We start from the raw sequence: 14,752 nt of genomic DNA, 5'->3' as shown, positions 1-14,752 counted from the left end.
CTATAGCAATTGTGGTATTATCTAGATTTTCAATAATTCTTGGTTTTCCTGAAATTCCCAAATTTCTAGGAAATTGAATGGATGTATTAATAGTTCTACAATGCCCCAAATTCTCAAAATGTTGTGCCTTATTTTACCCAATTATAACCTTTCAACCATCGTCACACACGACTCTTCCAATATGCCGAACGCAAAACATGTTTTACCTTTCCTAAAATTCCCTGTTTTCCCGGAATTTCTGGTCATTTTCTCTGCGCTAGTTCAACATTTAGAACAGTCTGTATTATTTTATTCAACAAACATAAATAGGGATGCCCTAATCAACATTGTTGGCCTCAGATCTGATCCGACTTTGAGTCCCGATCCGATACTGTGACAGAAGATTATAAAATTGAAAATGTTTTATAGTGCGTAACTAAAGTAAACACAATAACACATTTTTAATAAAGCTTACAGCATTAGAATTTGCTAGTATTGTTGTAAATCAGATGCTGTATTACAATATTTTTAACAAAATAAAGCGGCTCATGCATACCGGGTAATATATGAACAAAACCAAAACTACTATTGGCTCACATTTAAACCATTTAAGTTTTGCCCTCGGAGCCCTTCTTTATCCAGAGACTTACCCTCGAGTGTGTAAACAATTAGAAAAACGAACCCAAAAAGTATTTTGTAATAATAACAAAAATATCGATTTAATCACTTTCGTGTGTTTATATACTGATACTATACTAGGTATCGATCGTAACCCTCCTACTTTAAATCAAAGCTTTAGCGGTTAGCTTCTTGTGTCGTCCTGCTCTGTGTGCGTAGCATGCTTAGCCCCTCATTTTCCTCTAGTCCACCAGTTTTGATTGATTGAGACTTTTATTAGTATATTGCACAGTACAGTACATATTCTGTACAATTGACCACTAAATGGTAACACCCGAATACGTTTTTCAACTTGTTTAAGTCGGGGTCCACGTTAATCAATTCATGGTAGTGATAATGCTACTTGAAAAACAAGTCTTTTATTTTCCAAAATCTTAAAAGTAGCTCCGCACTGTGGATAGAAAATTCTCAAATTTGAGCCTCTGTTCTCGCAAGACATGCACGCTCCTGCAATTCATGCAACTCCTGCGCGTGTGTAAAAAGGGATATGGAAATGTAATTGTGTCTCCTTGAGCACGCATCCCTATTAAAGGAATCTTTTGTGTGAGAACAAGCAGCCAAGTAAACACTGGGACACTGCTGCGGTAAAGAAACAAGTAAAAGAGACATCTCTAGTACCGGTATTTAGTGGCTGCATTGAACCCTTTTTGCACTGCACATCCTTTCAAATCTGGGCTTCAACTTTGATATTGTTACTCTTAACTCTTGCTCAATGTTAAGCTGGGATCTGTGCTTTGTTTTTAATTGCAGCAACGGTAAAAAACAACAACAACCAATCTCACAGAGATAGGATATTGCAAAGTGTATTTGGATGGCATTAAACACACATTAGCATTCCCTCATTTCCTGCTGTAGTTTTCCAAGTGATTTCCAAGGCTATGTAAAATATGGGTCGTCACTTGTCGTTACTTGTTTTCCTTGCCTCTGACGAGGACTCCTATGTTCTTTAATTCTTGTCACAAACCTCTCCATCATTCTGCCTCTGTTAGCTCTTTACTCATGGGTTTGGACTCTTTTGAAAGCTAATAAGCTGCGTTTTTATCCCCAGCAGGCAGAGTGTGGCTAAGTGGTACTGACACTGATGGATAGAAGTATGTATACGCTCAAAATAAGGGCATTTTTTGTGCCTTGAAAATATAAATAATTATATGGACTGGAAAAGCTAATAGAAACATAGCTTCAGTTCTCACCTAATCCTACAGTATTTCAAATTTGACAATGATGCTACAAAAATGGAGTATGTTACAGTTAAGATCAGGCGTTCAACAAGAGTTTCAATTGGAAACCCTTGGTCAAAGTCTTTACTAACTAAGCATACTGAACTCCTGAGGCTGCATCTTGTCTTGCAACACACCTTTGTCATGATCGTTTATGAAATAAAGACAGAACATACACTTCAAAGGCATAAAGCTGGTGGGCTATTAATGCATAGTCCACCTTTTTGTTTGTTTGTTGCGTTCAAACCAAAAGCCCCTCCCATCAAAAAGTTTTTTGGTGCTCATACGATTTCATTGGCTATTCAATGTGTCAGTCATCGATAAGATTGGATGCAGTTGGTATAAGGTGGTAGAAGAGAGGCTGATAAGTTAATTAGCTGTTGTGCGACATCAGAGCGGTAAACGGTTTTGTATGAGGTCGAGAGAGTTGTCAGTCGATAGTTCCCAGTTCAGTGAAAAAGCTAATGAGTTCAGGCTCACTCCATTTGCCATTAATATGTGGAGAATAAGTGCATCTGTTGAGAATGATGACAGTGTGCAGCAGTCGTTAGAGTGTTTTTATGGATGTAAGGTTTGTTGTGGACTATTTTACATTAACTGGATCACTGTCAATCAGTATATGTCCATGCACGAAATTTGTCCGATTTCTCAAATAGTTTGTCTCTAAATAAGCTTCCTACAGCCCATGGAAACACCTTAATACAGGGGTGTCCAAACTTTTTCCACTGAGGGCCGCACACTGAAAAATCAAAGCACGCGGGGGCCATTTTGGTATTTTTTCATTTTCAAAACCAATACAATATACACTTTTTTTTTTACCTTTGGGGCTCCCTCAAGTTAGGTCCTTATTATTGTTATTTTTTAGCAAAGACAGTTGTTTTTTAATTTTATTTTTTTTCATTCAACACTTAAATCTCTATATCAGCTTCAGATAATATACAGTGTAATTATTTTAGTATATTTATGATAACAATCAATAGAATAATTAGTATAATTAGTATTAGTATCAGTGTTTCCCATAAACTGCCAAGATACCTGTGGCGGTGGGGGCGTGGCTATGGGCGTGGCTATGGGCGTGGTCACCATGGCATCATCGAGTAATTTGCATAATTTACTACAATGATTTGATTTTCTCTAAAAAGGCTCAAAAAATGTATACTTACTAATTAATAATAACAGTTTTGTTTTAAAGGTCCATCCATCCGTCCATTTTACAATATAATTACAACACTTTATGTACATATTTATATGCAGATTTGAACAATAAGTTATTCACTGAAATATATTTATTAATTGTGGTTCTTACAAAAAATATATCTTATAAGATATAAAAGCTAAAATGTCTCAAAACTCTGCCCCTTTAATTAGTGCATACTAAATAATTTAACTTTAGCCTACTACTACAACCATATTATTTACCAGCAACATAAAGTGAAACAGAGGCAGAGGTGTCCTGCCACAGTCAGTAACAAAAACATCTGATCCACTGAACAAAGAGCTCCAAAAATCTTGAACTTTAGACTGCCATCAGTTTTACTCCCTACACTTAACCATGTGTTTCCTACTGCCTGCAGACTTTGCACCCTTTGTTATATACACATGTTGTGTTTCTAATATAAATACATTTAATAAAGTCAAATACAAATAAGGCAACAAGAGAAGTATCCTACACTTCTCTTTTGTAAAGTAAATCTGAACAGTCGATATGGGCATCTACATCAACTATATGATTTGCCTGAGAAGCTGGAGAGGACCAAAAAAAAAAAAAAAGTTTTTTATTTTTTATTTTATTTTATTTTAATTTATTTTTTTATTTGTGGCAGACGTAATTCTTTCGTGGCGGGCTGCCACAAATAAATGAATGTGTGGGAAACCCTGAGTATATACCGTATTTTTCGGACTATAAGTCTCAGTTTTTTTCATAGTTTGGCTGGGGGTGCGACTTATACTCGGGAGCGACTTATGTGTGAAATTATTAACACATTACTGTAAAATATCAAATAATATTATTTAGCTCATTCACGTAAGAGACTAGACCTATAAGATTTCATGGGATTTAGCGATTAGGAGTAACAGATTGTTTGGTAAACGTATAGCATGTTCTATATGTTATAGTTATTTGAATGACTCTTACCATATTATGTTACGTTAACATACCAGGCACGTTCTCAGTTGGTTATTTATGCCTCATATAACGTACACTTATTCAGCCTGTTGTTCACTATTCTTTATTTATTTTAAATTGCCTTTCAAATGTCTATTCTTGGTGAAATAAATTACCCCCAAAAATGCGACTTATACTCCAGTGCGACTTATATATGTTTTTTTCCTTCTTTATTATGCATTTTCGGCCGGTGCGACTTATACTCCGGAGCGACTTATACTCCGAAAAATACGGTAATTAGTATGTATTTTTTTAAATAATTTTGATATTTTTCATGTTTTTATGTTTGTTGTATTTATGTCCTTTTTGTCCTTAAATCAGTCAATAATTCATAGCAATATTGATTTTGATTCATTATTATTTTTTGAGAAATTATAAAAAAAATTGTGTTATTAGAGTCAACAATGCAACTTTTTCTTGTTGCATTTCACCTATTTGCTCTTTTATTCCACTTTTTTTTCATTTTTAATGTTTTAAAAAATTTTTTTTTAGTATTTTTAGAATGATGTGCTGCGGGCTGCAAATGGCCTCCGGGCCACACTTTGGACACCCCTGCCTTAATCCAATCATGTTCGGTTTTTAAAAAGTTGGACTAACACACCTGGGTTATGTGATTAGAAACCAGATCTCTTGAGGGGGTGTGTGTGGCCAGTGAGGACCCTTCGTATCGCGTGTGCGCCAGTTTCAAAACGCGCGATACAACCGGGAAACAGATACCATTCAATAAAAACGTAGCAACAATTGTCATGAAGAGGAGACTGTTTATTTGCTGCGCAAATGAAAAAGAACAGAACATTTTGAAAAGCATCGACGGTGAAAAAAAAGATTTATTGATTTACACAGACACAAACACTTCCACAAAAATACACACACACACACGTACAAAAACACACACACTCATTCACAGACACACAAAGGATCACGGTCAATAAAGGTGGATTGTTCCGTGTCGGACAATACCGAGCATTGCTGCTTCCCTACTGTTTACTACTGAGGTAACTTCTAACAAACTTTTCCGCCATGTTTAATTGAGGACATGTGACCTCAAACCCCCGACACGAATGAGGTCTCATGAATAATTAAGAGTGATTTCCTTGTGAAGATTTGTGCATCATCGAGTTCTGTCAAACTGTTAGGAGAGCTGACTCACTGGACATTTCATTATCGACATCCCAATCATCATTGTAGTATTTTTAAAACACTTTTTTTTTTGCCAGTAAAACCGCTTTAAAAATGCTCCGTAAACCCATTTGTGATTCATTCCGCTGTTATGAATCCAGATTGTTTGTGAAGTGTTAAAGGGAAAAACAATAAAATAGTGCCAATCATTTTTAACCTTGTTGTTGTTCTCTCTGCTGCTTTTATCGTAGCTCGTTGACATCAACTGGACAGGCCTGACTAATTTACTGGACATTCCTGGGCTCACGTAAGTCCTGTCATGTCTAAAAACGAGTGTTTGAAAGTGTTGTCTCTGTGTCGAAGCCATGTTGGCACATGCATGCATGCCAGTCTTAGTGCCTCTGCCCTTCTCTGGTGTCCTTTGTGGGAGCAAATACTTTCATTTAGCTTGTGCAATTCAATACTTTGTCACGCGTGTTTGTGTGCGTGCATGTGCGTGTGTGAGAGCTGCTCAGCATTGTGTGTTGTCTGCTGAAAGAGTTGTAAATCCAACCATCCAATTTCCATCTTGCAATATTTTCTTTTCTGTAAAAGTCATATGTGTGTTTTACAAGGCATCTTTCAAAGTACTTGGTTGTTGCATCTTTTTATAAATTCACGAATATTGAACTGCACTGATCTGGTGCATTTTTAAAGGCCTACTGAAATGACATGTTTTTATTTAAACGGGGATAGCAGATCCATTCTATGTGTCATACTTGATCATTTCGCGATATTGCCATATTTTTGTTGAAAGGATTTAGTAGAGAACATCGACGATAAAGTTCGCAACTTTTGGTCGCTGATAAAAAAGCCTTGCCTGTACCGGAAGTAGCGTGACATCGCAGGTTGAAAGGCTCCTCACATTTCCCCATTGTTTACACCAGCAGCGAGAGAGATTCAGACCGAGAAAGCGACGATTACCTCATTAATTTGAGCGAGGATGAAAGATTCGTGGATGAGGAACGTGAGAGTGAAGGACTAGAGTGCAGTGCAGGATGTATCTTTTTTCGCTCTGACCGTAACTTAGTTACAAGGGTTCATTGGATTCCACACTTTCTCCTTTTTCTATTGTGGATCACGGATTTGTATTTTAAACCACCTCGGATACTATATCCTCTTGAAAATGAGAGTCGAGAACGGGAAATGGACATTCACAGTGACTTTTATCCCCACGACAATACATCGGCGAAGCTCTTTAGCTACGGAGCTAACGTGATAGCATCGTGCTTAAATGCAGATAGAAACAAAAGAAATAAACCCCTGCCTGGAAGGATAGACAGAAAATACTATTAAACCATGGACCTGTAACTACACGGTTAATGCTTTCCAGCCTGGCGAAGCTTAACAATGCTGTTGCTAACAACGCCATTGAAGCTAACTTAGCAACGGGACCTCACAGAGCTATGCTAAAAACATTACCTATCCACCTACGCCAGCCCTCATCTGCTCATCAACACCCGTGCTCACCTGCGCTCCAGCGATCGACGGAGCGACGAAGGACTTCACCCGATCATAGATGCGGTCGGCGGCCCGGAGACGGAGGAAGTCAAGGTGAGGTCGGCGGCTAGCGCGTCTGCTATCCATCTCAAAGTCCTCCTGGTTGTGTTGCTGTAGTCCGCCGCTAATACACCGATCCCACCTACAGCTTTCTTCTTTGCAGTCTTCATTGTTCATTAAACAAATTGCAAAAGATTCACCAACACAGATGTCCAGAATACTGTGGAATTTTGAGATGAAAACAGAGTTTTTTGTATTGGATTCAATGGGGTCCGACCGAATACTTCCGTTTCAACCATTGACGTCACGCGCATACGTCATCATACATAGACGTTTTCAACTGGAAGTTTAGCGGGAAATTTAAAATTGCACTTTATAAGTTAACCCGGCCGTATTGGCATGTGTTGCAATGTTAAGATTTCATCATTGATATATAAACTTTCAGACTGCGTGGTCGGTAGTAGTGGCTTTCAGTAGGCCTTTAAACAAATACAATTTTGCAAGAAGCCGACTAAAACCTGCTTACCATTGATATTCAACAAGAGAGGAGAAATACGAATTTAGGGAATAATGAATTTGAACATGTTTGGATGCTATGCCATCGTTCTCAGACATAATAAGGGGAACTGCACTTTTTTGGGAATTTTGCCTATCGTTCACAATCATTATAAAAGACATGACAATGGATGGATTTTTTTTTAATGCATTCTAACTATTAAATAAACATAAATAAAAGTCCGATTACAGCAGAGCTAATGGGAGCTCCATTATTCAGCCCATAAAATCCGATAAATAACCATTGAAAAAGCACCAACAATACTCAATTTACATTTCGTGACTTAAATATTAACTAGAGATGTACGATAATATCGGACTGCCGATATTATTGGCGGATAAATGCTTTAAAATGTAATATCGGAAATTATCAGTATCGGTTTCAAAATTATCGGTATCGGTTTCAAAAAGTAAAATGTATGACTTTTTAAAACGCCGCTGTGTAAACGGACGTAGGGAGAAGTACAGAGCGCCAATAAACCTTGAAGGCACTTCCTTTTCGTGCCAGCCCAGTCACATAATATCTACGGCTTTTCACACACACAAGTGAATGCAAACGCATACTTGGTCAACAGCCATACAGGTCACACTGAGGGTGGTGTATAAACAACTTTAACACTGTTACAAATATGCCCCACACTGTGAACCCACACCAAACAAGAATGACAAACACATTTTGGGAGAACATCCGCACCGTAACACAACATAAACACAACAGAACAAAAACCCAGAACCCCTTGCAGCACTAACTCTTCCGGGACGCTACAATATACACCCCCCGCTACCCCGCCCACCTCAACCTCCTCATACTCTCTCAGGGAGAGCATGTCCCAAATTCCAAGCTGCTGTTTTGAGGCATGTTAAAAAAAATAATGCACTTTGTGACTTCAATAATAAATATGGCAGTGCCATGTTGGCATTTTTTTCCATAACTTGAGTTGATTTATTTTGGAAAACCTTGTTACATTGTTTAATTTATCCAGCGGGGCATCACAACAAAAGTAGGCATAATAATGTGTTAATTCCACGACTGTATATATCGGTATAGGTTGATATCGGAATTGGTAATTAAGAGTTGGACAATATCGGAATATCGGATATTGGCAAAAAAGCCATTATCGGACATAGGGACGGCGTGGCGAAGTTGATAGAGTGGCTGTGCCAGCAATCGAAGTGTTGCTGGTTCAATTCCCACCTTCTACCTTCCTAGTCACGTCCGTTGTGTCCTTGGGCAAGACACTTCACCCTTTGCCTCTGATGGCTGCTGGTTAGCGCCTTGCATGGCAGCTCCCGCCATCAGTGTGTGAATGTGTGTGTGAATGGGTAAATGTGGAAATACTGTCAAAGCGCTTTGAGTACCTCGAAGGTAGAAAAGCGCTATACAAGTACAACCCATTTATCATTTATTTATCTCTATTATTTATGTATGTTCACTTTTGCATGTTTTGGAGTAAAGCCCCTCAGATGGAGACAACGTGTTATCTGTCTGCTAAGCTTGCAAGTAGCGACGTTAGTGGGGGCAGAACAGACTGCTTGTATTGGACATTTTAGATGCAAGATGATGCAATCCGATGTCAATATCGGATCGAGACACCCCTACTACTTAATTGCAGTACGAAATGGCCATTTTGTAGATATTATTATGAGAACTGTCGGGGTGCTGTAGGGACTTGTCGCAACGAGCTGTACTAAAATGTGAATAGAGGTGGATATTTATAACCCATAGGTGCCGTTACTCGTCCCGTAAATAATGCATGGCTCCTGTTTGTATTGCTTTGCTCCTGTCCACAGTGGCCTCTCTGACAGTCTGATTGAAGACATCATCTCCTCTTATCTGGTCTTACCCAACCGCATCACCGTGCCCCTGCTCGGAGACGTGGAACTGGCTCAGCTGCGCTTCCCCATGCCGAAAGTAAGATGACATTTTGGCCAAAGTAAAGCATCCAAGTGGGTGTTATTTAAACGTGAGGCCTCAATCAGCAACACGGTGCGTAACCATGACAACAAGAAAAGACCCTGGCAGGCTGCATCCTTGATTTGGACACCACTTGAATCATAATTATCAACATATGGGCTCTTTACAGCTCAAATAAACGTCACTAAAATGCAGAGATAGAGCGCTTGTGACTTTTTGTGGCCATTTGATTGAATTATTTTGATTTACGATTGAGTATTTTTTTAGCAATATTATTGAGAATGGGATAGGATAATTTCTTTCTGGAGGTCTGAATGGCTTTTCTTTTTTAGACACTTTTCTAAATGCTCTGGAAAAAGTGAATCAACAGCGCCTCTGCTGGCTGAAGCCAAGTAGTGCAAAATGTGTCGCCTGAAGACACAATCAGCAATCAATACAACACAATGGATAGATCGATGTGTAGGAATGCTAGTAATTGTATTGATTAGTTATCAGTACGCGGTGCTGACAGTTCCATCACTACCCAGAGGGTCAAATTCCAGGTTTATTTATTTTCTGTGTCTTCCAAGGGTGTTCTGAGGATTCACTTTTTGGAGGCTCAGGATCTGGAGGGCAAGGATAAATTCCTGGGCGGGCTCATCAAAGGCAAGTCGGACCCTTACGGCATGCTGCAGATCGGCAACCAACTCTTCCAGAGCAAGACCATCAAGGAGAGCCTTCATCCCAAATGGAACGAAGTCTACGAGGTGACCCCACTAGCACACTTACTGGTCCTGCTGGCGGGTCTTTCCACTCACCGCTCTCCTTCATCAGGCGTTGGTGTACGAGCACTCGGGTCAACACCTGGAGATCGAGTTGTTTGATGAAGATCCAGACAAAGACGATTTCCTGGGAAGGTAAAAAAGCAATTTTCGCCAATTAGGGCTGTCTTCAAATAGTCGAAGATCCGACGATTTGATTCAGAGGAGTCTGTGAGAGGGAATCAGAATTAGGTACCTGATGCTTCCCGCGCAGAGCAGGTGTGTGGGGAGGATAAATTAATTGCGTTCATTTGGTCGTCTTTAGTCTTCCTCAAGGGTCAATCCTAGGTCCCATACTCTTCTTACTGTATATACTACCTTTAGGTGAAATCCTGGTCAAGCACAATGTCTCATTCCATTGTTATGCCGATGATGTTCAGATCTACTTACCTCTTAAGGCTACAGGACAGGTCGCACTTCAGCCACTGCTTGACTGTCTGACTGACATTAAAGCTAGGATGAGTGCTAACTTCCTCAACCTTAATGAGAATAAGACTGAGATCATCATCTTCGGCGAAACATCTCCAGTCTCGTTTGTCAGTGCTACAGGTCCTCTGGGTGAAAACATCCGGTCCTCCGCGAGAAATCTCGGCGTGATCTTCGATAGTGCCTTCAAATTCACCAAACAGGTCAGCTCAGTGGTTAGTACCAGCTTTTACCATCTAGAACCCTAGCAAAGACCAAGGCCTATCTCTCCCAGAGTGACCCGGAGACTGCTATCCACGCCTTCATCACACACTGGCTAGACAACAACAACTCACTGTACGCTGGCATTGATCAGGCATCACTCCGCCGTTTGCAGCTTGTGCAAAACGCGGCTGCCCGTCTCCTCACCAGTACCAAAAAACGCGAGCACATCACCCCAGTTCTGGCCTCACTCCACTGGCTCCCTGTCCGTCACCGCATTGATTTTAAATTACTTTTAATTGTTTTTAAATCCCTAAATGGTCTGGCCCCACAATACCTGACCGAGCTTCTGCATCATCATACCTCGTCTAGAGCCCTAAGGTCAGCTGATCAAATGCTGTTGGCGGTCCCCAGATCCAGGCTAAAGACCAGAGGGGACAGAGCCTTTTCCGTTGCCGCCCCTAAGCTCTGGAACAGCCTTCCCCTCCACATTAGGTCAGCCCAGAGCCTGGGGGTCTTCAAAACCCTTCTTAAGACCTACCTTTTCTCGCTGGCCTTTGAACTGAGCTGAGTCCGCCCATTAGGCCACCATTTCTAGCCCCCCCCCCACCCCCACCCCACCCCTTCGCTTTAGTTTTATTTTTCAATTTGTCGCACTTTTATTATTATTATTATTTTTATTTTTATTTAGCAAATTTTTACTTTTTATTCGAAACCTTTTACCATATTACTTTTGCACTATCTTGTTCAGCTCATTCATTGTTTATGTTCTTTATTTGTTTTGTTTTTGTTTTGTTTTTATGCTCTATGCTTTTTTAACCTGTAAAGCACTTTGGTTCAATTTAAAAGTTGTCGTAAAAGTGCTATATAAATAAAGTTGACTTGACTTGACTTGACTTTAAATATTAATATAATATTCTTGTATGTAGTTTATGGAAAGTAAAAAAAAATTTCTTATCTTCTTACAACTTGTCACTAGAAAGTGGTTACTGTTTCCTAGTGTGATGTCAAATATCTCAAACATCTGGCCATTCCTTTTCACCTGCCACGTCTTTATTTGTCTGCATAAAGAATATTTCACTAAAAGTGTTGATCAGATACTTCTTCATGGGGGACCCGGCTTGTCAGACACGAATCCCGCCGTAAATTGGAGGCGCCATCTCGCCCTACAGGTGTAGCTCTTTTTGATGGTAAAGGTAATGATCTTTCTGCAGGTTCACATACACAAACTTTGTTACAACTTTTCCTACCTCTATTTCAGGGGTGGGCAACCCAAAATGTTCAAAGACAAAAGACAAAGACAAAAGACAAAGACAAAAAATTAAAAAAAATACAAAAAAATCTGTCTGGAGCCGCAACAAATTAAAAGCCTTTGTATAAGTCTTATAATGAAGGCAGCGCATGATGTAAGTGTCTATATTAGCTATATTAGCCTACTATCAAAATGACTATGTGTCGCAGGCTGACGCAAATCTTCGTTGACAGAAATGTTGAAATGTAATATTTATTCTACCCATTTTACAACATTGGAAAACATTAGTGAAACGGAGGCTTCTCAAAGGATGAGATAACTCCTGGAAATCAATGGCTGAGAATGGCCAATATTTCCAAACTATTCCGTGGAAAATAACATTGCACCGGCTGTGATACGATTGTGAAATACTGTGAGTCATTCGATAAGAAGTCCCTTCGTCGTTACAAGGAGCAAACAGCCGTCATTGGATGCAAGGATCCTTACATGATCGACAAGTCTGAGTGGAGCAGAGACCATGCACGATATCTTCCGATGTCTCGATAATATTTGGACTTTGTGAACTACTTCATTGTTCAACCCAGCCCATTTTACACTTTGAAAGACTTTCAAAAATATAAGTCTTTGTACGTGGATGGGATCGTGACATTTGAGTTTATCTGTATAAACCAAGTGGACATTGTGTCGTCAAACCAGGCCAGAGTAATGCATTCTCAGAAGTGATCCGACCCAAGTTTGACACCCTGGATAATGAGGCACAACCAATCTAATGGCATCTCAACACACTGAGACTGTAAGGCAGGATTGAGAGAATGCTGTACTCCATGTCGCTTCAATTCTGAGAGAAATGAGTACCGTATTTTTCGGACTATAATGCGCACTTAAAATCATTTCATTTTCTCCAAACTCGTCAGTGCACCTTATAACCCGGTGCGCCTAATGTATGGAATCATTTTGTTTGTGCTTGCCGACCTCGAAACTATTTTATTTGGTACATGGTGAAATGATAAGTGTGACCAGTAGATGGCAGTCACACATAAGAGATATGTGTAGACTGCAATATGACTCAGTGAAACAACACCAACATTTTTTATGTTCCATTGAAAATATAGAACATTACACACGGCGCTCAAAAATCTATCAAAATGTTTTAGTACGACTTTGGTAAGCTATGAAGCCGCACCGCTTGATGGATTGTACTGTGCTTCAACATACAGTATTATTATGGTGTGTGTATAAGGTGAGACGTATTTGGCGTTTTGTTTCGCAATATTATGCAACAGCAACTTTTCTTACCTTCTGGTACCGGCTGATCTGTATTTGGGATCTGCGTAAGTCCTGATAATGTGCACGCTTCCCCATTTGTAGTCGTGCCGACACCGTAGTCGATAAGCTTCTTCTTTTTCTCTATCTTCTTGTTATGGGACATTCATCTTCCTCTGTTGCCATTTCTAAAATAAAATAGTGTAAAGTTCTTACTTATATCTGTCAGTAAACTCGCCATGAAAGCGCTAAAACATACCCGTGTAGTGAGTTTACATTATTCACCCAAAGAACTTAACTTTAGTTTTTAGAGAGTTCCGGTCGGGCGGTTTTTCATGGGACACATTTCCGGCGTTGCTATTGCACTAGTGAGCCACGGATGAGGAGAAGCTGCTCTGTTATTGATTGAAGTAAAGTCTGAAAGTCATTAAAACAGTTAGCCCCATCTTTTGACACTTCTTCCACCCCCGTCCTTGCACGCTACACCGCTATAACAAAGATGACGGAGAAAACACACTGCCGAAGGTGAGCCAGGTAAATAAGACCGCCCACAAAACGGCGCATCCTGAAGCGACTGTCAGAAAGCGGCTTGAAGATGATCTGTAAAACATCATCTATGCAACATTTTGACCAAAGAACCACCATTACATGTTATGTAGACCACAAGGAAGTCTTTTACATTTAGAAAAAAAAAAGTAATAATATGACCCCTTTAATGCGCCCTATAATCCTGTGCGCTTTTTGTATGAAAATAGACCTGACTAGACCCGCTCATCGGCAGGGCGCCTTATGTTCTGGTGTGTCCTATGGTCCGGAAAGTACGATACTATTTTATTTGTCAATACTACTACTATTAAAGTTCTTTGACCCAGCACAACAACTTCATGCAAAGTGGGACTGTTATTTATTTTAGATTATTTTTTACTTACAAAATGTTTTACCTAAAACCATCCGAACAAACTCGACGTCGTCAGCGCGTCACATCTCGGTTGAATGTAGCAATCCCTGCTTGCCTTCGCCGTTAACTCTTCTTTTCAGCCGCTTCCGTTTGGACAGAAACGCGCTTCGGAATGCCATACAAGCCAGGAATATCTCTCACACGTCGTTGGGATTATGAATATTACTGGATAAATTATCGGTGACAATAAGCTTTTCACTTACTAAAACGGCCTTCTTTCATCTCCGTAATATCGCTAAAATTTGTTCCATTTTGTCCACTAGCGACGCTGAGATCATTATTCATGCGTTCGTTGCGTCTCGTCTCGATTACTGTAACGTATTATTTTCGGGTCTCCCTATGTCCAGCATTAAAAGATTACAGTTGGTACAAAATGCGGCTGCCAGACTCTTGACAAGAACAAGAAAGTTTGATCACATTACGCCTATACTGTATATAACTTTATATACATATATATATACCTATACTGGCTCACCTGCACTGGCTTCCTGTGCACTTAAGATGCGACTTTAAGGTTTTACTACTTACGTATAAAATATTACACGGTCTAGCTCCATCCTATCTTGTTGACTGTATTGTACCATATGTCCCGACAAGAAATCTGCGTTCAAAGAACTCCGGCTTATTAGTGATTCCCAGAGCCCAAAAAAAGTCTGCGGGCTATAGAACGTTTTCTGTTCGGGCTC

At 39.8% G+C, this 14,752-nt stretch overlaps 1 protein-coding gene across 3 annotated transcripts in view; it reads left to right on the top strand.

The window, feature by feature from the left end:
• Positions 1–14,752, top strand: part of esyt2b (extended synaptotagmin-like protein 2b) — a 90,028-nt gene that overhangs the window by 41,616 nt on the left and 33,660 nt on the right. For all 3 annotated transcript variants that reach the window (XM_062021628.1, XM_062021627.1, XM_062021629.1), the window contains exons 7-10: positions 5,409–5,464; positions 9,043–9,163; positions 9,736–9,912; positions 9,980–10,062. In XM_062021628.1, the coding sequence (XP_061877612.1) occupies positions 5,409–5,464; positions 9,043–9,163; positions 9,736–9,912; positions 9,980–10,062 (437 nt within the window). The remainder of the gene's footprint in view (positions 1–5,408; positions 5,465–9,042; positions 9,164–9,735; positions 9,913–9,979; positions 10,063–14,752) is intronic.

Source organism: Entelurus aequoreus, linkage group LG15 (assembly GCF_033978785.1).
Source record: "Entelurus aequoreus isolate RoL-2023_Sb linkage group LG15, RoL_Eaeq_v1.1, whole genome shotgun sequence".
NCBI classification, from domain to species: Eukaryota; Metazoa; Chordata; class Actinopteri; order Syngnathiformes; family Syngnathidae; genus Entelurus; species Entelurus aequoreus.
The sequence above is the reverse complement of the archived record's forward strand: the minus strand, read 5'-3'. Positions and strand labels throughout refer to the sequence as shown.